The sequence below is a fragment of the Mustela nivalis genome, assembly GCF_964662115.1.
Source record: "Mustela nivalis genome assembly, chromosome: 18".
Lineage (NCBI taxonomy): Eukaryota > Metazoa > Chordata > Mammalia > Carnivora > Mustelidae > Mustela > Mustela nivalis.
In genome coordinates this window covers 18,408,599-18,433,656 of record NC_139037.1, presented here as the reverse complement: position 1 = coordinate 18,433,656, position 25,058 = coordinate 18,408,599, and the positions used below count along the sequence as shown (strand labels likewise).

The window sequence follows — 25,058 nt, the reverse complement described above, 5'->3', positions numbered from 1 at the left end:
ACTCTTCAAAAAATAAAAACAAAAATGCATGCACATACAGAGACACTAAGTGTACATATACAGAAAAAAATACTGATACATATACATGTACATATACATATATGTAAAGAGAGAAATTAATACCTCTCCTTCCCTTCTCTCTTATTATACAAACCTTAGATCCCTATCTACGAGGTCTCTTATTTTTTGTCATTTCCACTTTTGATTTTTTTTTAAAGATTTTATTTATTTGACAGAGAGATAGAGAATACTCAAGTAGGCAGAGCAGTAGGCAGAGGGAGGAGAAGCAGGCTCTCCCGTGAGCAGGGAGCTTGATGTGGGACTCAATCCCAGTACCTTGGGATCATAACCTGAGCCAAAAGCAGCTCCTTGACTAACTAAGCCACCCAGGTGCCCCATTTCCACCTTTTAAAAATGTTTTTCCCCCCATGTTCAAAGATGGTTTCTCAAGTATCAACTGAATTTTAAATTTGAAACCATTAAAATCTGGTGGTTCAGTCGGTTAAGCATCATACTCTTGATTTTGGCTCAGGTCATGATCTCTGGGTTGTGGGTTTGAGCCCTATGTCAGGCTCCATGCTCAGCAGGGAGTCTGCTTGAGGTTCTCCCTCCCCTTCTGTCCCTCCCCCCACTCAAACCTCACTCTTTTACTAGAATAAATCTTTTTTTAAGATTAAAAAAAAATTATTTATTTGACAGAAAGAGAGAGATATCACAAGTAGGCAGAAAGGCAGGCAGAGAAAGAGGGGAAAGCAGGCTCCCTGCTGAGCAGACTGCCCGATGCGGGGCTCGATCCCAGGACCCTGAGATCATGACCTGAGTCAAAGGCAGAGACTTAACCCATTGAGCCACGCAAGTGCCCCCAATCTTTTTTTAAGACTTTTTTAAAAAAGATTTTTATTTATTTGACAGAGAGCGACACAGAGAGAGGGAACACAAGCAGGGGGAGAGGGAGAGGGAGAAGCAGGCCTTCTGCTGATCAGGGAACCTGATGTGGGGCTGGATCCCAGGACCCTGGATCATGACCTGAGCTGAAGGCAGATTGTTAATGACTGAGCCACCCAGAAGCCCCTAGAATAAATCTTTTTTAAAAAAACATTAAAATATAAAAAATAATTTAGCAAGAAAAATTTTTTACCCTCCAACCTCTATTGTAGAAAAATACTTGAAAAAAGTTTTATATTCTTTGAAACAAAAAAGCCAACCTCATTTCTTTCTCTTTCAAGCTGTTCTATTCTGTGTAGAATTTCCTTTGCTTTCTTCCAGTACTCTTCAAGATTCTTCTCTTTCATATTTATGTCTTTTAATTGTTCTTCATTTTCATCAAAAGAATATTCTCCTAGACTTAGAGATAATTTCTCAGCTTTGTAATATGGGAAAAAAATAGTGAATTTATTCATTACTAGAAATGGGTTTTTTCTGACACTTCAAATGTAATTCTAACACTTTAAATAAGGACTACCTCATACCCCACATCCACCTCTCTAAATTTTGCCCATGTAGACTATCTTAACTATCTAGGTGGTACTGAAAATAAATGGAAAGCAAGTGCATGGCAGAAGTCCAAGCCCCAGTCATAAATTCGACTTTACTCATCAGAGCTATAAGAGAAAGAACATCATGAAAATATGTTATGTCGGGTACATAAACATCCCCAGGTATGTGGATACTGGTTTTAGGTTTGGGTTTTTTTTTAACAGTTTTCATAAAGCAGCTCCTTCCTTTAATCTTTTAAGTTTTCTTTTTATATACCACAGCAGCAATTTTTCTTCCACAAAGGCCAATTCAATGGCCATCATTTCTTCAATGCATGTTCCCTCCTATCATAGGGTCTTTGTGCCTCACTGTTGCTTATGGCTGACCTAGTTAACACTATACATTCAGTTCTCAGCTCAACAATCATTTCCTCCGAAACCTCTTCCGCTCCAAGTCTAGGTCACAGTCCTTTGTTATATGCTAAAATCTATGCTCCATCCATTCCTAACCCTTCAGTTAATACAGAACAATTCATTCATTTTTTAGATTTTTCAAGGACTATTTATCTAGTTAAATGAAGCTCTATGAGTGCTGAGTGTTGTTTCTAATCACTGTATCCCTAAAACCTAGCACAGTGCCTGGCAAATAATAGTCACTCAAACATTTTTTTAAGTAAATAAACAAATGTATTTTGTATTATAATTTAACCTTAAGTCACCTGTAGGCCTCAAATTTAATTCCTACAACTAAATTGTCCATATTGCTATACTGTTGCTCTCTTCCAGATAGGATTAAAGGCTGAAATACTCTTGTTGTCATGTCCAAATTATATATTCCACTTTTCAAATTAAGAAGAGCCTGGGAGCCTAAAGGATTGGGCTCACCAAAGCAGATATAAATTTCCCTTCATAAACTTCCATATTTTTTTTAAAGTAACAATAAACTTACTAATTTTTTTACAATTGTGAAGCACAAAAGTGGCAGCTTTGTTTAGTTCCTCACTCTGCGATTCAGTTAAGGCTTGTATCATGAGTGGAAGCCCATTGTTTTTAAAAAGATCATACTGATTCTCCTCTGGAAAACATCAAAAATCAAAGTAGAAAACAGTTATGTTATTTTTTCATAAACTATCTGCATAAGATCATAATTCTCTGTGATAATTATGAACATAGTTTAAATCTTAAGAGAGTAAAAAAAATAGTTTCAAAAGTATTTTCCATTTAGAAAATAATCTTCTGACATAAAAATACCTGTCTCATAAAGTGATGATGTTTGAAATACAGCCACTGAGTAGCCATACTTCAGGAGAGTAAAAAAGTAGCCCATACCTGGTTTAAAAAAAGGTATAGTTGAAAACAAAAAAAAATATATAGTTTTCAGATTAAGCCTCAATAAAAAATTTAAAAATTTTAAAATTTAGAATAAATCCAGAGCACCTGGGTGACTCAGTTGGTTAGGCATTAACTCTTGATTTGGGCTCAGGTCATGACCTCAGGATTCTGAGACGGAGACCCACATCGGGCTCCAAGCTTGGTATGGAACCTGCATAAGATTCTCTCTCTCTCCTCCTCCTCCTCCCTATTCTGCCCCTCTTAAAAAAAAAAATAGAGACAGGAGAGGAGGAACACAAGGAGAAATCTCTTCCAATTTCATTGGTGAAAGATGTTGAGGGGCTGAGGGCCTAAACTGGACCTGGACAGAAAGGGATAAGGAAGGATATGGATGAAGAAGGATGAGGAGCAAAATGACAGGTTTGGGCCTGAATGACTTACAGAAAGGCAGTACTTTCAAGCCTCCCATATGACAATAAGGGGGGGAATAAGTGGATTTCTGCTTATTTAGTGTTTTAATAAGCACACTAAATAAATTCAATACTAACCACAATCTTCTGTGCAATGACCAAGAGTAAGTATGATGCTAAATTTTTCTCCTGAATCCAGACTTTCATGAAGCAGTAATGTCAGAAGTTTTGAAACAATATGATACTTGGATAGTATTACTCCAAAAGTAGCTATCAGTAAAAAATAGGGGGGAAAAAAGTATAAGCTTAAAACTATATATATGCTATTTGTCAGCTCTTATGGAAGAAGAAAAATATCATGCCAATATAATATCTAATATTCCCATCTCATCTATATGCATATGTATATGTAAATATAAATAAATGTATTATAATAAGATAATGGCTTATATAGCCCTCTTAAACCTAGTTATGGCTTGGTGAGTCAGACTTCATACTTTTCAGAAAGAGGTATACCTTAATTCTTTATGCAATTTAAAAAAATCTATAAATTGGGTTTTTAAATTGGGTTTTCCACGTTTATATTTTGTTGCTTATGTTTCCAAGATGTCCCTTCTTTTCTCACTTAAAGCTTTTCATTTAATATTGCTCTTTCAGTGAAACAGAAGTTTAGAAACAACAGAATTTTATCTTGTTCTATCATTAGACTTGAAGTCAGAAGACTTTAATTTGAACCCTTAGGGAAGTCATAATCTCCACATGAAAATAAGAAGTTGGACTAGATAATTTTTACGATTCCCTCCCGCTGTGAGAGATGGGAAGTCCAGCCTATATTTGTGTTCAGCCTATCATTTCAACACTCACCATGCTGAATTCAAACAAAACTCAATTGTAGAAAAATTACTAAGTATGTTCACTCACGATTATCAGCAATACACGCATCCACTGTCTTTGTCACCACGACTGCAAGCTTAGCACTGGAAAGAGTCTTGTGTGAATCTGATTCCAGTTGCACAAGAACTTGAGACAACACATCCAGTCCACCCACAGATATAAAGTATTTCTGAACATATGCTTAAGAAATAAAGTAGCAAAACTATTAATACCTCAAACAAGACAAGCGTATGGTTCCATTCAATTAAATTACACTAAATATGACACTGACATGACTTTTTCAAATACTAAAAATCCCCAAATTAAAGAATGAAAAGTCCAATCTTTACTTATGCATATAATCATAAAATGGGTCATTCACTTAGATAAGGAACAAACTTTTATACCAAGTACATACACAGTACAGTGTTTCCTGTGTGTTAGATATGTTTTTTGTTTCATTTAGCAGGAACTAAATTTTGCAAGAATGACATTAGTAAATTCAAAGGTCTTCAATAGAGATTTGAAGAATAATTTCATTCATTTAGTTTGGTATAGCAATTAGCAAGCTGCCTATTTTCTGAATTCCAACATTTACTCATTCCTTAGATTGCTTGAATCTACAAAGGGCAAAGTAATTATTCCAAAGGAACACATATTTTCTCCATCTTTTTAAAGCCTATTTCTTTTACTTCTTAGAATATAAAATTGTAACAACTATTCCAAGCAAAGTCTCAGTGAAAAATACATTTTTTTGAGTTTGAAGTGTCTTGTTTTGCTGTTGAAAATGGTTCTGATGGGAGAGTATCTCATGGGTCTGTGCATTCAATAGTCTTCACAGCCTCTATACAGCAGTAGGTTTATAACAAATGGATACATGGATTAGTGATTATAATTCTGCCACAAATCTTCCCAGTCTACCTAGTATCACAAATTGAGCCAAGATTATTTTTTTTAAGATTTTACTTATTTGAGAAAGCACAAAAGAAAGAGTACAAGTGGGATGAGGGACAGAGGGAGAAGAAGGCTCCCTGCTCGGCAGGACTTGATCCAAGAATTCTCAGATCATGACCTAAGCCAAAGGCAGGCACTTAACCAACTGAGCCACCCAGGCACCCTAAGCCAAGATGATTTAGATGAAAAAATTACTTTTTACACTGTTTGATAAAACATAAAGATCTTAATCTAAAATAAACCATCAAGTTCAGGGACATCTGGGTGGTATAGCAGGATAAGCCTCTGACTACTGAATTCAGCTCAGGGTTGAATTGATCTCAGGGTTGTGAAATCAAGCCCTGTGTCGGGCTCCAGGCTCAGTGCAGAGTCTGCTTAGGATTCTCTCTCTTTCCCCTCTGTCCTCCCTTCTTGTACTCTCTCTTTCAATTAAATAAATAAATATTTTAAAAATATGTACTTAAAAAAAACATCAGGTTCAGAATTTTCTACACCTGGGAAAGGAACTGTTAGGAAATGTTACTGAAGGATAAGCAAACATTTTCAATATTATGGAGACTCCACAACAGGTTTCTTTTCTGCAAAGTATTTTCATTAAAAAAAAAAAAACAACTCCTGAAAAAATAAGTATCTTTAAATGCTTAGATAAAAATAGCACTGTGTTACCACAGTTTCTGGTAATAGCCTATGTAATAAAAATTCAGGCTTATAAGCATAAGAACATCCTTGTACACTGTACACTGAATATTTCAGATTTTATCTAACTGATATTTCATACCAGTTTGCTAAGAGTCCTAAAGTTATTACTATATCAAGCTGACTTTTAAAGAAAAAGGAAATGTCAAAGCATCATGGAAAGAGGATCCAATTTTTGGAATTATAGAGATATGTTCCTTTGCATGAGAAGCATGACTATTTGCTTTAAATATGTGAATAAAGGTACACACAAACAATGTGTGAGAAAGTTCTAGTTGCTCCCCATCCTCATCAACATTTAATATTACTAGCCTTCCTGATTGTAGGCATGGCATGAGTATGTATTGGTATTCTTAGGGTTTTCGTTTGGTTTTCTCTGATGATTAACGATTTTGAGCATCTTTTCTTTTTTTTTTTTTAAGATTTTATTTATTTATTTGACAGACAGAGATCACAAGTAGGCAGAGAGGCAGGCAGAGAGAGAGAGAGAGGAGGAAGCAGGCTCCCTGCTGAGCAGAGAGCCCGATGCGGGACTCGATCCTGGGACCCCGAGATCATGACCCGAGCCGAAGGCAGTGGCTTAACCCACTGAGCCACCCAGGCGCCCCTGAGCATCTTCTCAAAAAACTTTTCATTGCTTATTCACAATTTAATATTCACATCACCTTTGGTGATGTATTTGTCCAAATCTTGCTCTTTTCTTTAATCATTAGATTGTTATTTGTCCTACCAATTTGTAGGAGTTCTCTATATATTTTATAACACTGTATTTTCTTTTTCCTTTTTAATCTCTATGCCTTTTATTTTCTTGACTTATTTCATCTGCTTAAACACCCAGTAAAATTTTTAAGTAGTGGGAGTGGTCATCCTTGTTTTTTTCCAGTCTTGGGGCTAGTGGGGGGCACATTAAGTCTTTCACCATTGAATATGCTAGCTGTGTTTTGTAGAGACCCTCTACCACACTGAGAAGTTCTATCTATTCCTAGTTTACCAAAAGCTTTTGTCACGAATATATATTGAACTATGTGAAAAGATTTCCTTGCATCCTTATAGATTATTATATAGTTTATTTCTGTCATAGCCTGTGAATATGGTGAATTTCCCAATGTTCAACCAATCCTGCATTCCTAGGATAAATGCCACTTGGTCATAACATATTATTCTTTTTATATACTACTGGATTTTAAAATTTTAATTATAAATTTTTTTTCAAATTTCTTTAAGTAAGGTCTGCACCCAACGTGGGGCTTAAACTCATGACCCCAAGATCAAGAGCCACATGCTCTATAGACTGAATCAGCCAGGCACTCCTGACTGTTAATGTTTTGTTAAGGATTTCTGCATCTATATTCATAAAGGATATTGACCTATAGTATTCTTTTAAGGTCTTTTTCAAGTTTCAGTATGGGAATAATGCTGAGCTAAAATGGGTGGGGAAAGGGGTGCCTTGATGACTCAGTCAACAGAGCATGCAATTCTTTTTTTTTTTTTAAGATTTTATTTATTTATTTGACAGACAAAGATCATAAGTAGGCAGAGAGGCAGGCAGAGAGAGAGGAGGAAGCAGGCTTCCCACTGAGCAGAGAGCCTGACATGGGGCTCAATCCTAGGACCCTGGGACCATGACCTGAGCCAAAGGCAGAGGCTTTAACCCACTGAGCCACCCAGTGGCTCATGCACATGCATGCGCACATGCCCGGCCCGTGCAATTCTTGATCCTAAATCATGAGTTCAAGCCCATATTGGGTTAGAGATTACTATAAAAGAATTTTTTTTTAAAAAAGAACGAAATAAAATAAAATAAAAATATCAAAATCTGTTGGGAAATGTTTTGCTTCTTCTACTTCCATTTCCTGGCAATTTATGTAGAATTTATTTTCCTTAAATGTTTGGCATAATTCACCAGTGAGTCCATCAGGGCCTGGAAATTCCTGTTCTAGGGTTTTAAACTATAAATTCAATTTCTTTAATACATATGACGTCATTCAGGCTATCCATTTCTTCTGAGTGAGCTTTGGTGGTTGTGTCTTTCAAATAATTTATCAGATTAATTTAAGTTGTCAAATTTAGTTGTTTGCATAAAGTTGTTTTGATTATTCCTTTATTATCCTTTTAATATCTCTTAAGAGCTAGAGAGATGTCACTTCTTATTCCTGATATTAGAAATTTGGGCCCTCTCTCTTTATATTGTGGCTAAAGGATCCATTTCATTGATCTTTTTAAAGAACTAGTTCTGGTTTCATTGATTTTTCCCCATTCTGTTATTTTTCTATTGTGTTGATTTCTGATCTTCTCTTTATTATTTCCTTCTTTACTCTGAGTTTAAGTTAATTTATTTTCTAGTTTCCTAGGTGGAAACTAATATAATTGATTTGAGAGCTGCTTTCTTTCTTTATACGAAGTACAGTGCTATAAATTTACCTCCAAACACTACTTTTGCAGCAACCCAGCTTTTAATTTTTCATTTATTCATTCATTTATTTATTTTTAGGAATGCAGTTTTTTAATGTTATGCTTTCATAATCATACAGTTAAAAACATTTCTAATTTCTTCATGACTTATTCTTTTATTCATGGGTTTATAGGGTTTTCTTCCTTAGTCTTTTTTTTTTTTTAGCACTGAGTTGTTTAATTTTCAGACATTTGGGACTTTTCTATAAGTTTTCTTTTTATTTATTTCTAATTTAATTATATGTGATCAGAGAACATGCCATGTGGAGTTTTAGTTTTGCTATCTAGTTGCTCTGTTTTGTGAGGGTAACTAGGGGGATTCAAAACTATGCTGCTACCTCCATCTTCCCAATTATTTTCCTAACAATGTCTACTTTCAAGATTTTCCTATCTGTAATAGTCTAAATGCAACTAAAATGACACAACTTACTATAATAAAATTATTCCATTGATTCAATTAATTCAGTAATTAACTCAATAGGCTTTTGTTATCTTTTGAACTATGGATCTTCAAGTAAAACTAGAGAATAATGAATACTTACTGTTATTTGCAAGAGTGAGTCCAATAAATGAGCAAACAGGGCGAATTATCTCAGGTTTGACGCAATTTATTAGCCAGTCATTAGCATGTGGAAAAAGTGAACAGCAAAGCATTTGATTTTCATCTGAAAGGACACAAAGTCAATCATGTTTTAATATATTTGTAAAATATCATCTCATATGTTTTTATTTTGTTTTTATATTTAAATATTTGAGATAATTACCATTTTGAGGATTGTTGACACAGACACACAAAGTACTACAAACCGAAGACCATAACTGATAGCTCTGGAATGCATTTTCATCCAACAAATTCAACTCATATTTTGAAAGAACTGTCCTATGTGGTGGGGAAAAAAAAGGAAGAAGCAAATTAAACAAATGTGTTAAAATCTTAAGTAATGAATAACAACAAAATATTTTTTATTTTCCTACCTGAACAACTCTGTCAGAACTGTAATACAACCTGTTTCTCTTACAAGTGTTTGTCCTGTCCCTTAAAAAGACAGACATATAATACACAAATATGGCTTTTGTTTATAAATAAGTTTGCAAAAATGAAAAACATTTAAGTAGTTTTTTTAATAAATAACTTTTAATCACTTTAAGGTATTACAAAGTATCACAGAATTAGAATAGATAAAAATCTGTACTAAGGGAAAAAAATATCTGTAATAAGGATTATACATTACCTATGCTCAGAGAATGACAGCATTCAAATTTCCTCCAAAAATAAACAAAATTTAAGAGCTACATGAAATTTAAGACCATTGTTAGCTGATATAATAAACACTGTAACTAAATGTCTAACTCAGTGGAAAATCAACCAAACTAATCACCAAATGCCTCTTTTTCTTTTAAAGCTGCTCCTTTTCAATGTTATTTAAATAACACAAATCAATTTACTATTTCTTGTAATTAATAAATATCAAACAAATATATGTGATTCTATTTTTTTAAAGCTAGTGGTTCTCAGAAGTTAGTAAGATTTTTTAAAAGACACATATAAGGGCGCCTGGGTGGCTCAGTCATTTAAATGTACGACTCTTGATCTCAGGGTTGTGAGTTCAAGCTCTGCACTGGGCTCCACACTTGGCATAGAGCCTACTTAAAAAAAAAAAAAAGACACTGATATCAAGAATAGAACAAAAGGACAAAGACTATTTCAATTTATTATTATTTTTAAATGTTTCTACACCATAAAAGAATGTACTTACTATTATTTGAAACTAGAACCAAAATAACATAGACAGACATTCTTTTCAAATTTGTGTTTGAATCATCATTAGATAAGAACCAAGTTAAGTCTTCAAACAATTCTGAAGTGCATAAAGTCTGCTGACAATAAACTGAAAAATAAAAATATAATTTCAATTCCTATGGATTGGCATAAATTTTAAAATATGTTGAACAAAATATAAAGTTGCCAAACAGATAGTTCTCAAGATCTCATTTCATTGACATTTATCTGTCACGCAATAAAATTTCTGACAAACTGATACATGCTTACTCAATTAGCAGGCCAAAAAAGCCTTAATCAGAAGTATTTGACTGAGGCTCTAAAACATGTACACAATCTCTGAGATTTTCTTTAAAAACCTAACTAGGGACACCTGGCTGGCTCAGCCAGTTAAGCATCTGCCTTTGGCTCAGGTTATGATCCTGGGGTCCTGGAATCAAGTCCCACATCGGGGTCCCTGCTTCTCCCTCCACCTGCCACTCACCCTGCTTGTGCATGCTCACTCTCTCTCTCACAAATAAATAAATAAAATCTTTAAAACAAAAAACAAAACCCTCCAAACCCAAACCTTACTAAACGAAAAAATAAAATATGAAAAAAAATTTAAGGGGATGAGTAAGTAACAAGATATAGCAAGAGAAAAAATTTTTTTAATTCAGAAACCTGTTTTAGAAGATAGGCAAATGATACTTGTGCAATTTTTAAAGAACTTTCTAGAAACAAAAATATCTTTCCAAAAAGCAAAAACGATATCTAACAGTAAGGTTTTGTGTGTGCATGTATGTATGTGTGTGATACTAACACAATAAACAGAATTTTTAAAAAATAATTTGAGAGGGCACCTGGCTCACTCAATTGGAAGAGTATGCAACTCTTGATCTTAGGGGTGACCAGTCTGAGCTCTACATTGGGTGCAGAGATTACAAAAAAAAAAAAAAAAAAAAGACTTAAAAAATAAATAAAACTCTTAAAAAAACAATAATTTGAACACAGAGATATCATTTGTATTTTATCCAGTATTTAAAACAGTTATTAGACTTTCTCTCAAAGGCAAGAACAGTGTCTCATTTATCCCAATGACTAGCATACAACTTGGTTCCTACCAAATGATGAAGAAATATGTATGGATGATAATTTAAGGTGCAATTTAGGCGGTTCAATAGGCTAAGCATTTGACTCTTTGATCTCAGCAAAGGTCTTTATCTCAGGGTCATGATTTCAAGCTCCACATTTAAAAAAAAAAAAAAGAACGAAAATTTAAGAATAGAAAATTGTTTGACAAAACAATACTTTAGATTCAACTTCATTTTGGGTATATTACAGGAAAATGTTTTACCAACATGAACTTCTATACCCAGAGTACACTTATCCATATATAAGATGTTTTAGGTTATCTTCCTCTTTTGATTCAAGCACCTAGATATATAGAGAACGAACTTAATAGAAAAACCAGAGATAAACCCACCACATATACAAATTCATGTAGCACTAATAGCATCTCAAATCAATGTGAAAAAGATCTTTTTAATAAGACGTGTTAGAATAGCTGAATTGCCACATAAAGAAGAAGAAACTGGAAAATAGAAAAGTAAAAAATAAAACCATACTAGTACCAAAAGTCAATGTGGGTGGCTTCCTAGAATCTCAGAGTATGGAAAACTTTCCTATGACTCAAAATCCAGAAGGAAAAAGGGGAAAGAATGATGAATTTTACTTTTGTAAAAATAAAGAACTTTTGCATGACAAAAAAAAAAAAAGAAGATATGCACGGTAGAAGACAAAGTGAAAAAAATGTTTCCGACTAATGACAAGAAAAATTGTGAAAGATTTTTAAATGATTACTGAATGTTCCACCTAGCAAACCCTTCTAGATTATCTGTGTCTTTCACTGTCATTGGGCTATTCTACATCTGTATAAATTGTAGAAAACGGATAGTAATAGAAGTTTCCCTTTTAAAAATTATTTATTTATTTATTTTGAGAGAGAGAGAGCGAGCATGCACAGGCATGCATGAGCAGGAGGGACGGAGGAAGCCGGAGAGAGAATCTCACAGGGAGCCCCACACAGGGCTCAATCTCACAACCCTGAGATCACAACCCAAGCCAAAACTAAGAGTCAGACGTTTAACCAACTGCACTACCCAGGTGCCCCAGGTTATTCTTGACCATAGATATATAAAACATTTCAGCCAGTAGAATCACTGTTGCCTTGCAGATACTGACCAGTTATGTGCCTACTTACAAATCTATTTCAGCATTGCCAAAAGCCTATGTTGTTTTTTTGTCATTGCCTTCGAAACAGTTGTCATATTTTACTGGTTCCTTCATTAGTTAATAATTGGCATGCATGGATTTTAAAAAATAAAATACCTGCATGAAACTATCCAGACATGTAAAAAAGTAACTTAATTCTAAAATTATGTTTTATTGGTTTGTTAAAATATAGCACAATGCTTGAAGGATAATGAAAAAGAAGTTTTCATATTTTACCATTTTGTTCTGCAACAGCTCCTAATGTGTATAAGGCTGCTTCTTTTACCATGCTATGTTTACTTGACTTTGCAAGGTTTTTTACAAACATCAAACCACCAATTTCCCGAAAATAAACACCTGCATTACCTATAGGGTGTGCAGACAAAACAAAACATAAATGATATTATGAATCTCTTAAGGAGAAAATAATTCACATAAACATAGTAACAAAGCATGTAGAGTAACTGAATTACAAAGAAATAACTATGCATATTTCATTTATCACAATACTAAAGAACTAGAATCACAGATAAAAATTCACTATCATGTCTTACTGTTTTGTTGACAAATTGAAAAAATAGTAACCAAAGCTTCCTTTTGTGAGAAAGGGTTGTCCATTTGATACTTCAGGCACTCCAATAATAAGTTCAGGTCAGTCTTCATTTCTGAAGAACAAAAATTTCATTTTTTTAAAATCAAGTGTTTCCTTTCAAAAACTATTTAATTTTCACTTTCTAAATATATCTTTGTAATGTTCACTTTTAAAATAAGTATATATTCATTTTACAGTCTATCAAACTGTAAAGATATATAAAAATGTTCCTTAAATAAAAGAATTTGAAATGAACTTTTTATAATTATTAGATTTTCCCCCTGCATGAAACATAAGAATAGAAAATTCAAATATTATTTTCTTTAAATAAAGCTACACTAGTTCAAACGTCTGCCATTTAGAAATTAACTGAATGAAAATGAAAACACAACACATTATAACTTGTGGGATGCTACTAAAATAGTATTTGGGAGGAAATTTACAATACTATAGGTTTATATTATAAAAAAAAAAGAAAGGTCTTGGGGTGCCTTGGTTCCTCAATTGGTTAAGTATCTGCCTTCTGATGAGACATGATCCCAGGTCCTCAGATCAAGTCCCGCATCAAGCTCCCTGCTCACTGGGGAGCCTGCTTCTTCCTCTCCCTCTGCCGCTCCACTACCCCACCCCCTGCTTGTATTCTCTCTGTCAAATAAATAAATTAAATATTAAAAAACAAACAAACAAAACAAAACACAAGAAAGAAAGAAAGAAAGAAAGAACGAAAGAAAGAAAGAAAAGAAAAAAGTTCTCAAATTAATGACCTCAGCCTCCATCTTAAGAAACTATAAAAACAGGGCACCTGGGTGACTCAGTTGGTTAAGCAACTGCCTTCGGCTCAGGTCATGATCCTGGGGTCCCACATGGGGCTCCCAGCTCCAAGGGAAGTCTGCTTCTCCCTCTGACCTCCTCCCCTCTCAGGCTCTCTCTCACTGTCTCTCTCTCAACGAAAGAAATAAAATCTTTAAAAAAAAAAAAGAAAAAACTATAAAAACAGTAAATTAAACCCAAAGTAAGTAGAAGGAAGGAAATAAAGATCAAAGCAAATAATCAATGAGACTAAAAGAAGAAAAACAATAGAATTGGTTCTTTGAGAAGATCAATAAAACTGATAAATCTCTAGACAAACTGATAAGGAAAAAGGAGCAAAGACACAAAATACCAATACCAGAATGAGAGATGGCATCATAAATTCCATTTATATTCAAAAGATAAGTAATAGTTATGCGCAACCTCTTATCCATAGATTCAATGACAGGTGAAATGGACAAATTGCTTGAAAAACACAAATTAGGGGTACCTGGATAACTCAGTCAGTGAACCACACAACTTTTGATCTTGGGAATGTAAATTCAAGCCCCACATTGGGTGCAGAGATTACTTTATAAAATAAAATCATTAAGAAAGACACAAACTGGGCACCTGGGTGACTCAGTTGGTTAAGCCTCTGCCTTTTAAAAAAATTATTAATTATTTTTATTAACATATAATGTATTATTTGCCCCAGGGGTACAGGTCTGTGAATCATCAGGCTTACACACTTCACAGTACTCGCAATATCACATACCCTCCCCAATGTCCATAACCCAACCACTCTCTCCACACATGCCATCCCCTGAACAATCCTCAATTTGTTTTGTGAGATTAAGAGTCTCTTACGGTTTGTCTCCCTCCCAATCCCATCTTGTTTCATTTTTTCCTTCCCTACCCTCCAAGCCCCCCACTCTGCATCTCAAATTCCTCGTATCCGGGAGATCATACAATTGCCTTTCTCTGACTTATTGTGCTTAGCATAATACCCTCTAGTTCCATCCACGTCATCGCAAATGGCAAGATTTCATTTCTTTTGATAAGCCTGTGCCTTTTGCTCAGGTCACGATCCCAGGGTCATGAGACTGAGTCCTGTGTCTTATGTGAGGTCTCCCTGCTCAGCAGGAAGTTTGCTTCTCTTCCTGCCCCTGCTCCTCTCCCATCCCTGTTCGTGGGCACACACATGCTCTCTCTCTCAAATAAATAAAATCTTAAAAAATAAATAAAAAAGAGACAAATTATTGAAACTCACCCAAGAAGAAAACCAATAACCTAAATAGTCCTATATCTATGAAAGAAACTGAAATACTTTAAAAACATTTTATAAAGAAAATTCCAGGTTCAGATAGTTTTATTTGTAAACTCTTCCAAATGTTTAAGGAAGAAATAATACCAATTCCACACCCAATTGGTGGTGGGGGGGATGCATACCGTCTCCCTGGTTACCAAGGAATATGGGCCCTGCCCTTTGGGAGCCTTTTTGGGCGCCAATCCCAATCAAGGTGTAATAAGCAGGTTCAAATGTCTACTAGGGTAAATTGTAACTCAATTGGTCACCTAGCATCACTGTGGAGTTTCCTGTGTGTGTTACAATCTCATTGGCCACCTGTGCGTGGCCAGGCCCGACCGCATGGCCTTTGCCCTTAAAAGCAAGTCTGTGAAACAGAGAAGGGTCGCCCTCTCTTGTAAGAGGTGCATCCCTGAACGTTCGGTTAGATTCTTGATGCTTGGTGCGAAATAAAGCTTTGCTTGACCTTCGCTTTGTATCAGTCTCACTCCTTTAATCACGGACCCATTATTGGGGCATAACAATTAGAAAGAAAAAAAAGACAACTAGAGACCAATATCCCTCATGAACATTCATGTAAAAAATCCAAACAATTTTAGCAAACTAAACCTAAAAACATATTAAAATAACAATACATCATGACCAAGTGAGTTTATCCTAAGAATTCAGGGTTGGCTTAAGATATGAAAAATCAACTGATGTAATACGACAAACCAACATTGAAAACCATATGGTCATCTCAACAGATGTAGATAAAGTATTTGATAAAATTCAACATTCATTTATAATAAAAAAGAATTGCAGCAAACTTGGAATAGAAGAAAACCTTCTCAACATAAAAAATTATATCTACAAAAAAAAAAAAAAAAGAAAGAAAAACCCTACATTAAACATAATACTTAACAGAGAAAGACTGAATTCTTATCCCTGAGATGAGGAATAAGACAGAGATGTTTAGCATTATACAGGAGAGTCTAGCCAATGCCATTCTATTTGACATTCCATTTAACATTGTACTAGAGAACAAAGCAAGTGCCATCAGGTGAGAAAAAGAAACAAAAGACATTCAAATTAGGAAGGAAATAGTAAAACTATGTTTTCATGTATAACATGATCTTCTATATAGATAATCTGATGGAATCTATAAAAGAGCTGCTGAATAAAATAAGATTTCAGTATATCGATTTAACATACAGAAATCAATTATATGTCTATATATACAAGCAATAAGTAATTAAAAATTAAAATTGAAAAATAATGCCATTTATGGGGAGCCTGGATGGCTCAGTCAGTTGAGCATCCAACTTTTGATTTTGGCTCAGGTCATGATCTGACAGTCATGTGTTGGAGTCTTTCACTGGGCTCTGCTTTGGGCATGGAGCCTACTTTTAAAACAACAACCACAATGCTGGTTATAAGAGTATCAAAAATACGAAATACTTAGGGATAAATCCGACAAAAGATGTAAACAACATGTCTACTAAAACCTAAAAAATACTTCTGAGACATATTAAAGAAGATTGAAATAAAGGGAATAAAACATTTTTTTCATGGGTTGAAGGACTAAATATTGTTAAAATGTCAATTCAATATAATCCCAACAGGTTTATTTTTTACAAAGGCACAAAGGCAATGCAAGAGAACAAAAAATAATCTTTCCAATAAATGGTACCGTAGCAACTAGATATCCACATTCAAAAACATAACCAAACTTAAATCAAACCATATACAAAAACTGACTCAAAAGGGATTGCAGACATAATGTAAAATCTGGAACTACAAAACTCTTAAGAGGTAACACAGGAAAAAAATCTTTCCACCTTGGTTTAAGCGAAAACTTCTTAGACACAACATAAATAGCACAATCTGTCAAAAAATAATGAATAAACTGTATTTCATCAAAATTTAAAACTTCATTTTCTTTTTTATTTGAAGATTTTATTTGTTTATTTGAGAGACAGAGAACACAAGCAGGGGGTGGAGCAGAGGGAGAAGGAGAAGCAGCCTCCCAGCTGAGCAGGGAGTCTGACACAGGGCTCATCCCAGAACCCTGAGATCGTGACCCAAGCCAAAGACAGACACTTAACCGACTGAACCAACCAAGCACCCCTCAGCAGTTTCATAATTTGTTAAACATATATCTATCATTTGATCCAGCCATTCCACTCCTAAGAATTTATTCAAAAGAAAAGCAGGTATGTGTCCATACAAACACTTATACACAAACGTTCACAGCAGCATTATATGAAATAGCCAAAAACTAAAAACAACTGAAATGTCCATCAACAGATGAATGGATAAATAAATTATGGTGTGACTATATGCTATCACTAAGTATAGCAATAAAAAGGAGTTAACTGGGGCGCCTGGGTGGCTCAGAGGGTTAAGCCTCTGCCTTTGGCTCAGGTCTTGGGATCCAGCCCCCACATCTGCTCTCTGCTCAGCAGGGAGCCTGCTTCCTCTTCTCTCTGCCTGCCTCTCTGCCTACTTGTGATCTCTGTATATCAAATAAATAAATAAAATCTTTAAAAAAAAGGAGTTAACTATTGATATATGCAACCACATGAAGGAATCTCAAAATAATTATACTAAGAGAAACCACATAAAATATATACTGTATTTTTCCATATATTGGGGAAAAACGTGAACTTCTCTATAGTAATAGAAGGCAGATCAGTAGTTGCTTGGGGAAAGGGGTTCCAGGAAGGGTCAAGAAGAGGTATTATAAGGGTGCATGAGGATATATTTCTTATCCTGATTGTGCCACTATTTGTATATACCCCCCCCACGCACATATATACATATATATGTCAAAACCTATGAAAATATAAACTTGAAATATTTATTTGCAACTAAAAATGAAAGACAATCATTTTCCTATAAAACTCTTCACTATAACCTTTAAACAATTTCTTCTCTTGGTTTTAAGGATTTAAATAAAATTGTATGCAGATTTTGTCATAATGCTTGGATTAACATTTAAAGTTCTCAAAGATACAAGATTAAGAGAGAACATAGAAATATAGAGGAGCACACTAAAAGACTATTGTCAATCAGTATTTAGTCTTCTTCTTAAAAGAAACTGAACAGACAATTTGGTTCAATAAAATTATTCATGACTCAACTTTTTAATGAAAAACCACAGTACAAAGGTTATTACTAAATTAACTTGAAGCAAAAAATAAAAAAATAAATTAACTTGAAGCAATTGCAAACATTTATTGATCATATTCTATATTAATAGAAACTGTAAGAAGGGTAGTTTGACTGTATAGATAGCAATAAGCCACTTATCATCAAAAGCCAAAGAGAATTTTTAATGCGAATGGTGATTTTCAATTCCAGGCACAAACACAGAAAACAACACACTTCTTTATGTATTCCTCTATTCTCTCCTGTACTCCCCTCTCCTACTTTGATATTTTCTATTAGAATCTCTCCCTTTCCAAACAAGCACCTAACGACACCTACAACTCAGTTTTATCGTCTCTAGCCTATGCAACCTAGTTCCTTTAATACTTCCGTTAGAAAATAAAACAAAATTGGGGCGTCTAGGTGGCTCAGTGGGTTGAAGCCTCTGCCTTTGGCTCAGGTCATGATCCCAGGGTCCTGGGATGGAGGCCCACACTGGGCTCTCTGCTCAGCAGGGAGCCTGCTTCCTCCTCTCTGCCTACCTGTGATCTCTATCTGTCAAATAAATAAATAAAATCTTAAAAAAAAAGAAAACAAAATCTCAAGTATATACAATACAAAAGCACAAGTTATAAAAGAAAACTGGACAAATTAGACCTAAAAATTGAAATTTTCTGAGCTTCAAAAGATATCAAGAAAAGACAACTCAGAGAAGGGAAGAATAGATCTATAAATCAGATATCTGATAAGGGGCTTGTGTTCAGAATATACAAAGAACTCTTAAAACTCAATAATAAAAAGATAATTTAAGTAAAAAGCCTAGAATAGACATTTCTCCAAAAAAGATACACAAATGGTCAATTAGTATATGAAAAGATGCTCAACATCATTAGTCATTAGGGAAATGTAAACCAAAACCACTATTAAATACCCCATTTCACAGCACCTGTTGGTAAAGGGACTGCCTTTGGCTCAGGTCATGATCCTAGAGTCCCAGGATTGAGTCCCACATCAGGCTCCCTGCTTGGCAGGGAGTCCGCTTCTCCCTTTGACCCTTCTCCCCATCTCATTCTTTCTTTCCCTCTCTCTCTCCAATAAACAAATAGTTTAAAAATAGTTTTAAAATACCATTTCACAATTCATTTGGATGGCTATAATCAAAAAGACAGATTATGACACATGTTCATATTTGAAGAAACTGGAACCCTTATACATTACCATAGGAACGTAAATGGTACAGCCGCTTTGGCGAAAAGTGTAGCAGTTACTCAAAAGGTTAAACATGAATTTACCAGAGACTCATCAATATTACTTCTAGATATATACCAAGAGAAATGAAAACATGTCACACAAAAACGTGCACATGGATGCTCACAGCAACATTACTCCTAACTGCTCAACAGCAGAAACTGAAATTTCCATCATATCTCGAAGAGATAAACAAAATATGATATATCCATTCAATGGAATATTATTCAGCAATAAAAAGGAATGAAGATACTGATAAAACTTGAATAATCCTTGAAAATACTATGCTACGTGAAAGAAGCCAGCCACAAAAGCCCACATATTGTATGATTCAATTTATTTATTTATTTTTATTATTATTTTTTAAAGATTTTATTTATTTATTTGACAGACAGACAGAGATCACAAGTAGGCAAAGAGGCAGGCAGAGAGAGAGGGGGAAGCAGGCTCCCTGCTGAGCAGAGAGCCTGAGGTGGGGCTTGAGCCCAGGACCCTAAGATCATGACCTGAGCCAAAGGCAGAGGCTTAACCCACTGAGCCACCCAGGTGCCCCTATATGATTCAATTTATACATCCAGAATAGGCAAGTCTAGAGACAGAAAATAGACTAGCAGTTGCCTACAACTGGGGAGGGGTGTGATTGCTAAAGGGTACAGGGTTTCTTTGGGGGGATTAAAAATGAACTAAAATTGATTGTGATGACAGTTGTATAACACTGTGAATATATTAAAAAAAAACTAAATTGTATACTTTAAATGGGTGGATTGTGTGGTATGTTAGCTATATTTTAATAAAGCTAGTCTATACATAAAAATCAAATTACTGGTATGCCTTGCAGTTGTCCCAATGTCCAAAATAACCCCAATCTCAGTTCTTCTGGATGACTGATATGGATACTGGAAAAAAGACAGTCTCTCTTTTCTAAATCTCAGACTATATGTAAATTTGGCTACTCACTTCCAAGGCCAAACTTTGGACCCCTTCCCTTAGTCATAACAGGTCTATGAGTAATATTTTCAAGTCTGTATTTTACTTCGGGAATATTATCCCTAATTCTTTCAACTGTCTTACTCTTACTTCCTTTATTCTATGTTACTCCTTGATCCCTAAGATCTCTAATCCTTTTACTCCTATTGTTCACTGAGGCTTCTCATTTTATTTCCTTCCGTATTCATCCTAGATCCCATAATTCGTCACCTCAACCATATCTAAGATTACTTTGATCCCGTCCTTCTAATAAATGTGTCCTATAATCCTAACCATGACTCAAAAACACTTTGCTTTCTCTGCTCTTTCAACCCAAATTTGGGCATTGCTAAAGGAAAAAAAAAAAAACAAGCAACAATGCCATTACAAATATTTGATATGCATTCCCAGTTATAACCCCCATATCTACTCTGCAATGCCATCCATGGTCAGCTCTCTCTCTCACACACACCCTTCTGCTTCCTCTGCCATTTTCCTTAGTGGCTATTCTAAATCTTCAGCTATCTTTAAACCTCCAACCCTTGTCCCACATCTCCTTCTCTTCCACTTTGTTTTAATTGGGTTTCCCCAGAAATAGACCAAGAGACAAGGATTTGAGTGTTAAGTACTTTATGAGAAAGTGAGAGGACAGGAAGGCAGACAGAAGCAAGTTATTATTAAGTATAACTGGAGCTTCGCTGCACAAGGGAACTCTGGGAGCCAGGGTGGAACCACATGTCTCAGAGTCATCCCAACCATCAATGAAGAGGATTTATTCATCAACTCCAGTCAGTCATTCATTCAGGGCTGCTCCCAGGGAAAGGGCTATTAATTATCTGGCATCTCTGGCTTGCCTTGCTCTCTGGGCAAAAGCAGGTTACGAATGCCAAGATAAGTCCCGAAAGACACAGATGTTAGGCCTCACAGAATTATCCACTTTCCACAACACAGAATTCCTACAAAATATTTACAGCCACACTCATGCTTATCTCTTCCTCCACAATCTCAGAACAGGCATCTTAGCACCCTTCCTGTTCCTGGTTAATCCATTCACCTGTGTTGTGGGACCCTACTGCGACTACAACTAGCACACTTTAGTGGGGGTTTTTTCCCTGCCCAAAATGACTTCCCTCCTCTTTTCTGTGCTTTCTTTGAAGAACTTTTCCTCAAAATTCTGAGTCTCCCAGTGGTATGAACTGAAGATTTCCTTTCTTGCTTGTACTAGTTCGAGTTGATTTCTCTCACAACAACTCTCAACTGGCACACACAACTCTCAAATGGCACCATTACAGTCCCATGAATTCCTTACAAATATATTTATTCATTTAACGAATACATATTGCCTGCCTACTATGCATCTACTCTGTACTAGATGGAGATTTTGATTCCAAGGAACTCAAAATCTGGTGATGGAGAGAAAGATGTAATTCTCAGAGTGTAACAAAGGGTGTGAGAGGGGCATCTACAATTATCCCCGTCTCTTTTCAGTTTTCTTCAACTTCTCCCTCTCCAGAATCTTCATTCCCTCTTTATATATTCTCTTGTTTCTACTCCCCTTACAAGGCTCCCTTAACATTACAGTCTCCCTCTAACTATTACCATATATCTTCAGTCAAGCTTTTAAGAAGAATTAGGTATTCATAAGTTTCCAGATCCTTATTTCCCATCCAAAAGTCAATATAGTGCAACCTGGCTGAAATGTATTAAATTTACTGTTAGTAAAACAAATGATCTCCTAAATAAAAATCTAGTGGATAATTCAGGCATAAAGTGAGGACGTTTGACACTGATGAGCTCAAGCAATCTTTCTCATGAAGTATTCTTACAAGGCTGGTTTCCACAATTCCATATTCCTGACTTTCCATTCACCTTTCTGAAATGTTTTTGTCTTTGAGGGCCCTCTTCCTCAGCCAAACCCTTAAACGATGGTGTGCATTAAGGAACACCTTTCCCCAACCTTTTTTTTTTTTTTCTTTTTAAAGATTTCCTCTCTGGTGAATCTTCTCCATGGCAATGGATATAATTTCTACCTTTCTAAGGACAACTCTGAAACCTGTACTTCCATATATATTTTGGCAGTAGTTCTCTCAGGTTCCCACTGTTCTTGTATATATCTCTATTAAATCAGCTATCATATGGTATTCTTATTATCAGCATGCCTTTACCCATTAGAATGTCAGTATCTTGAAGTCAGTGTGACAGGCAGGGTAGATGCACAATAAATATGTATGTAAATTGCTGAATAATTCTTTCATTTCCTGGATCCTGTCAGATAATCTGCAGTGTATCCCACAAATAGATTATAAAATTAATTCCAAATAAATAATCCATTAATTTCTCACCTTGTATGTTCTTTGTGTCCTCACTTGCCATGCTCATCTGTATTCTTTTTCCTTATATTTCACCTATAAGAGAAAGGCATTCTCTTAGTTTAAATCAATGTTTGAGAATTACAGAATTATAAATGTAAAGGAGTAGGAAAAAAATAGTTTTCTAGAAGCCAGAGAGCAGGGACTGAATCTACAGCTTATTAAATATGTGATAATGGGGGCACCTGAGTGGCTCAGTGGGTTAAAGCCTCTGCCTTTGGCTCGGGTCATGATCCCAGGGTCCTGGGATCGAGCCCCACACTGGGCTCTCTGCTCAGCTGGGAGCCTGCTTCCTCCTCTCTCTCTGCCTGCCCCTCTGCCTACTTGCAGTCTCTACCTGTCAAATAAATAAATAAAATCTTAAAAAATATATATATATGTAATAAAGGTTGTACTTAAGTTCTCAGAGGCTCAGTTTCCTCATCTGCAAAATAGGAAATTCTTACTTTAAAAAAGTTGTTGCAATAATTAAATTTGAAAACATACATAAAAGCATGTGGCATTCTTAAGTACTACAGGCATTTGATACATTTTATTAAATAAACATAAAAATGGCTGGTTAACTGAATCTAACTGATCCTCTTCTGTACTCCTTCCTTATTTTCTTTCTTATAAATTGTCATCCCATCATTTCTGACCAGTCACCCTCCATGAATCAAAAATTTAAAACACACACACTTAAGAGCTCCATTTCTCTACACAAGCTAAGTTTAGTATTAAAAATTTATTTTTTGGATCCCTGAGTGGCTCAGCCCTTAAGCGACTGCCTTCAGCTCAGGTCATGATCCTGGAGTCCTGAGATCAAGACCCACATCAGGATCCCTGCTCAGTGGGGAGCTTGCTTCTCCCTCTGACCCTCCCTCTTTTCAGGCTCTCTCTCTCTCTGTCAAATAAATAAAAAAATCTTTTAAAAATTTATTTTTCTAAAAACTTGGGTTTTTTCAACACAGCATTCTACTGTTAAGCTAAAAATTTTGTTTATATATTACTTGTTAGAATTTTTTAAATAACCAGCAACCCTGATATCCCATCTCATATGCTAAACTGAAAAAAAAAATCTATCAGAGTCCAATTAACTTCTTAGAGTCATCAGGACTCACAGAACTCTAGAATTCTTACTTACTCCAATACTATATGGTTAAAGGAAGATAGCTATTTATCCTTTCTATTTTTTTCTCATTCCCAGAATAGAAATAAAATTCCTAACCAAAAAACTAATGTGAGAATCTTTTATAAGGTAATATATAAATATATACAGTGTTGCCTTCTTAAAAAAAACTTAGATATTCCATTAAAAATAATAGTTGGGGGGTGCCGGGGTGGCTCAGCGGGTTAAGCCTCTGCCTTCGGCTCAGGTCATGATCCCAGGTTCCTGGGATCGAGCCCCACATCAGGCTCTCTGCTCTCCAGGGAGCCTGCTTCCTCCTCTCTCTCTCTGCCTGCCTTTCTGCCTATTTGTGATCTCTGTCAAATAAATAAATAAAAATCTAACAAAAATATTTTAAAAATAGTTGGGGAGTATTTGGGGGCTCAGTAAGTTAAGCAACTGCTTTTGGCTCAGGTCATGATCCTAGGTTCCTGAGATCGAGCCCTTCTTCAGGCTCCCTGTTTCACAGAGAGCCTGCTTCTCCCTCTCCCTGCTGCTCTTTCTGCTTGTGCTATCTCTGTCAAATAAATAAATAACCCCCCCCCAAAATGGTTAGGTACATTATGGTACATTCACAGGATACTGTTACAAGAATATTGATATTTACTTGAAATGTTTAATAACAAGGCAAAATGCTTCTGCTACAATTAATCTAAAAGAACAAGGCTCAAACTTTTATCTACAGCATGATCCCCATTATGCAGAGGCAAACATAAAATAAAACCACATAGAAAATATCATATTAACACTTGTCTTTAGCTGGTAGTTCTATGGTGTCTTATACCACTTTTTTCAATTTTTACAATTTTTTAAGAGACTATTTATTTGACAGACAGAGATCACAAGTAGGCAGAGGGAAGCAGGAGAGCAGGCTCCCCACCCGCAGAGAGCCTGACACTGGGGCTCCATCCCAGGACCCCGGGATCATTACCTGAACCAAAGGCAGAGGCTTTAACCCACTGAGCCACCCAGGCACCCCTATTTTTACAATTTTTATAATAATAAAAATCTTCTAACATTCAAGTCCTATCATAGGCAAGTGCTGCATTCTGTAAACCTCATAAATACTATCTTTTTAGTTTTTAGAACAATCCTAAGAGGGCACTATCAGGATGATCCAGCTTGGATTCATACACTACAGAAAACTCCCTTACAGTAGGAGAAGCTTGGGAGAAAGGCCCAGAATGCAAATAAATTAGCTGTTACAATAGTTTAAGTAGATTGAGAAATAACAGGCGCAGAAAACGAGCTGAGGGTACCAGGAGTGAGTTCACACTACATG

General features: G+C 35.4%; 1 protein-coding gene across 12 annotated transcripts in view; it reads right to left on the bottom strand.

Annotated features, from left to right (window-relative positions):
- The window catches only part of TERB1 (telomere repeat binding bouquet formation protein 1), a 47,079-nt gene that overhangs the window by 21,053 nt on the left and 968 nt on the right, over positions 1-25,058 (bottom strand). For 7 of the 12 annotated variants that reach the window (XM_082711964.1, XM_082711966.1, XM_082711959.1 and 4 more), the window contains 11 exons: positions 22,603-22,665; positions 12,779-12,889; positions 12,462-12,590; positions 9,949-10,080; positions 9,167-9,227; positions 8,956-9,071; positions 8,734-8,856; positions 4,139-4,291; positions 3,356-3,487; positions 2,425-2,550; positions 1,206-1,363 (listed from right to left, as the gene is read on the bottom strand). In XM_082711964.1, coding sequence (XP_082568090.1) covers positions 1,206-1,363; positions 2,425-2,550; positions 3,356-3,487; positions 4,139-4,291; positions 8,734-8,856; positions 8,956-9,071; positions 9,167-9,227; positions 9,949-10,080; positions 12,462-12,590; positions 12,779-12,889; positions 22,603-22,639 — 1,278 coding nt within the window. In that variant the 5' untranslated portion in view covers positions 22,640-22,665. Of the gene's footprint in view, positions 1-1,205; positions 1,364-2,424; positions 2,551-3,355; positions 3,488-4,138; positions 4,292-8,733; positions 8,857-8,955; positions 9,072-9,166; positions 9,228-9,948; positions 10,081-12,461; positions 12,591-12,778; positions 12,890-22,602; positions 22,668-25,058 lie in introns of those variants that run through there. The other 5 variants (XM_082711965.1, XM_082711969.1, XM_082711961.1 and 2 more) reach the window with 5 other exon arrangements.